Source organism: Salmo trutta, unplaced genomic scaffold (genome assembly GCF_901001165.1).
Source record: "Salmo trutta unplaced genomic scaffold, fSalTru1.1, whole genome shotgun sequence".
Classification (NCBI taxonomy): Eukaryota; Metazoa; Chordata; class Actinopteri; order Salmoniformes; family Salmonidae; genus Salmo; species Salmo trutta.
In genome coordinates, this window is record NW_021822415.1 from 12,167 (window position 1) to 16,043 (window position 3,877).

A 3,877-nucleotide genomic window follows, 5' to 3' on the forward strand; every position below is an offset into this window, starting at 1 on the left:
TCGATCCAGGAACCTTTCGGTTACTGGTCCAACGGGCAACAGGGAGATTTGTCGTTCATCGGTATGTATCATCATGCCCAGTAAGCTTCCAATCATTAGAAACATTTGATTTTAAGCACAACACCTTTTGTGAATGTGAGAAAGGTTTGTGTTGTAATCCCAATTATGTGTAGTGTTTCCTAATGCTGAAAGAGGAAGCCAGTATCCTACAATGTTGACACGTACAGTTGAACAAAATGTTTCTTCATTAAACAAAGTAGTGTTCCATAACTAGTCCTTCCCATTTCCCTTAGGGACCGGGACGTCTGTCTGTCTGTCTGTCTGTCTGTCTGTCTGTCTGTCTGTCTGTCTGTCTGTCTGTCTGTCTGTCTGTCTGTCTGTCTTGTGTCTGTCTGTCTGTCTGTCTGTCTGTCTGTCTGTCTGTCTGTCTGTCTTGTGTCTGCCGGTCTCTCTGTCTTGTGTCTGCCGGTCTGTCTGTCTTCTGTCTGTCTGTCTGTCTGTCTGTCTGTCTGTCTGTCTGTCTGTCTGTCTGTCTGTCTGTCTGTCTGTCTGTCTGTCTGTCTGTCTGTACTGTACTGTACTGTTCTGTCTGTCTGTTTATAATTTTTTAATCCCATACCTTAATTGTTCTTCTGACATAAAAAGCCTAATTCAAATTACAAAAAGTTTTAATCCAACATGTGTCTCTCAATGGACATGATAGACTCCACCAAAGGGAGAGAAAGTCATTACTGTAGGCTGATGAGTTGTAATTACCTAAGACATCTTACCGTCCCAGCACAATTCTGCCATCTGGTGTGTGTGTGCATGTATGTGTGTGTGTGTGTGTGTGTGTGTGTGTGTGTGTGTGTGTGTGTGTGTGTGTGTGTGTGTGCGTGTGTGCGTGTGTTTGAGCATGTGCGTGTGTGCGTGCGTGTGTGTGTGCGTGGACTATGATACAGTCCTTCCTTTCACTGGAACAACATTTTTTTATATATCAACTAATAGAAGTCAGTATTGTGTAAATAATTATTCATGTGTACAAACACTCACAGAGAGAAGTTAAGGTCATGACAGTTGGTGTGGTGGAATGGTATCACACAGAGAGAAGTTAAGGTATACTAGTCAGGACCCAGGTGGGATTACGAATCATTGGTATACTAGTCAGGACCCAGGTGGGATTACGAATCATTGGAATACTAGTCAAGACCCAGGTGGGATTATGAATCATTGGTATACTAGTCAGGACCCAGGTGGGATTACGAATCATTGGTATACTAGTCAGGACCCAGGTGGGATTACGAATCATTGGAATACTAGTCAAGACCCAGGTGGGATTATGAATCATTGGTATACTAGTCAGGACCCAGGTGGGATTACGAATCATTGGTATACTAGTCAGGACCCAGGTGGGATTATGAATCATTTTATACTAGTTAGGAACCAGGTGGGATTATGAATCATTGGTATACTATTCAGGACCCAGGTGGGATTACGAATTATTGGTATACTAGTCAGGACCCAGGTGGGATTACGAATCATTGGTATACTAGTCAAGACCCAGGTGGGACTATGAATCATTGGTATACTAGTCAGGACCCAGGTGGGATTATGAATCATTGGTATACTAGTCAGGACCCAGGTGGGATTATGAATCATTTTATACTAGTTAGGAACCAGGTGGGATTATGAATAATTGGTATACTAGTCAGGACCCAGGTGAGATTATGAATCATTGGTATACTAGTTAGGACCCAGGTGGGATTATGAATCATTGGTATACTAGTCAGGACCCAGGTGGGATTATGAATCATTGGTATACTAGTCAGGACCCAGGTGAGATTATGAATCATTGGTATACTAGACAGGACCCAGGTGGGATTATGAATCATTGGTATACTAGTCAGGACCCAGGTGGGATTACGAATCATTGGTATACTAGTCAGGACCCAGGTGGGATTACGAATCATTGGTATACTAGTCAGGACCCAGGTGAGATTATGAATCATTGGTATACTAGTCAGGACCCAGGTGGGATTATGAATCATTGGTATACTAGTCAGGACTCAGGTGGGATTATGAATCATTGGTATACTAGTCAGGACCCAGGTGGGATTATGAATCATTGGTATACTAGTCAGGACCCAGGTGGGATTACGAATCATTGGTATACTAGTCAGGACCCAGGTGGGATTATGAATCATTGGTATACTAGTCAGGACCCAGGTGAGATTATGAATCATTGGTATACTAGTCAGGACCCAGGTGGGATTATGAATCATTGGTATACTAGTCAGGACTCAGGTGGGATTATGAATCATTGGTATACTAGTCAGGACCCAGGTGGGATTATGAATCATTGGTATACTAGTCAGGACCCAGGTGGGATTATGAATCATTGGTATACTAGTCAGGACCCAGGTGGGATTATGAATCATTGGTATACTAGTCAGGACCCAGGTGGGATTACGAATCATTGGTATACTAGTCAGGACCCAGGTGGGATTACGAATCATTGGTATACTAGTCAGGACCCAGGTGGGATTATGAATCATTGGTATACTAGTCAGGACCCAGGTGGGATTACGAATCATTGGTATACTAGTCAGGACCCAGGTGGGATTATGAATCATTGGTATACTAGTCAGGACCCAGGTGGGATTATGAATCATTGGTATACTAGTCAGGACCCAGGTGGGATTATGAATCATTGGTATACTAGTCGGGACCCAGGTGGGATTATGAATCATTGGTATACTAGTCGGGACCCAGGTGAGATTATGAATCATTGGTATACTAGTCAGGACCCAGGTGGGATTATGAATCATTGGTATACTAGTCGGGACCCAGGTGAGATTATGAATCATTGGTATACTCCGCATTGATATATAACTTTTTTTATTTATTATTTAAATAAAAACACACTTTGATTCCTCAACATTCCTCAACATAAATCCTCTTGATGGGAGAGATGATACAACAAGAAAAGGAGGATCCTTAATGGGGGGGGGCTAAACTGACATATGGAATTATTTTAAGATGGTCATACTATGGATCAATTAGAATTTTAGGAACCAGATTTAGAATTTTAGGAACCCTATAGGTATGCCCCCCAAAAATATTTACAAAAATATGATTTGATAAAATGTCGGATTTTGACCTTAGATTTTGACCATAAAAACACATTGAATAACACATTCAGAAATGGCAAAAAGGACAGTCAAAAAAAATTTATCATAAGAAACAAGGTTTTGAAGTGTCTGTCCTAAATGTTTTTATTTTTGACACATATTTAACCATTTTTTTTGGGGGGGGGGGGGTAGACCAAAACTACCTTCATACTTCCATTTGTTTTGTTTTTTTAAACCAGTACCAGTTACCTTCAGACGAGGTCGTAGAGCAAAAAAACTGAGAATCGTGAGAATCTCCCCTTTCTATAGAGCGATCATAACAGTAGGTCAAACCGTTCGGACGTTTACGTGAGAAGACCAATTTTCGAGATGTCTCACGGTCTGACCGACACCGCTCTGCCACCTTTCACAGCAGATGAGGAAGTGCGGTACTGGCCAATGCGGTGGATTGACACACATCCAATGAAAAACAACATCTCTAGTTTAAACTGATGGATTTTCATGGGGATTTTTTGGGGGGAGGTTACGTAACTTAGATTCTAGGGGGTTAACACTAAGTGTGAGGCCCAAATGGCAACCTATTCCCTACATAGTGCACTACAATAGTTCTATGGGCCCTAGTCAAAAGCAGTGCACTAATTAGAAAATAGGGTGACGTTTTGGGTTCACAAAATGTTTACAAAGGGATTCTTCGGCTGTCCATGTGGGGGAACCCTTTTTTGGTTCTAGGTAGAACCATCTACTTGGAACCTACAGGGTGATCCGAA

General features: G+C 41.9%; 1 protein-coding gene across 1 annotated transcript; it reads left to right on the forward strand.

Moving 5' to 3' along the window:
* The first annotated feature begins 1,727 nt into the window (after nucleotides 1–1,727).
* On the forward strand, nucleotides 1,728–3,228 carry LOC115182245 (uncharacterized). The gene is made up of 2 exons (XM_029743872.1): nucleotides 1,728–2,712; nucleotides 2,830–3,228. Exons 1-2 carry the CDS (start codon nucleotides 1,746–1,748, stop codon nucleotides 2,862–2,864), a joined length of 1,002 nt encoding a protein of 333 aa, XP_029599732.1. The 5' UTR covers nucleotides 1,728–1,745; the 3' UTR covers nucleotides 2,865–3,228.
* Nucleotides 3,229–3,877: the final 649 nt, after the last annotated feature.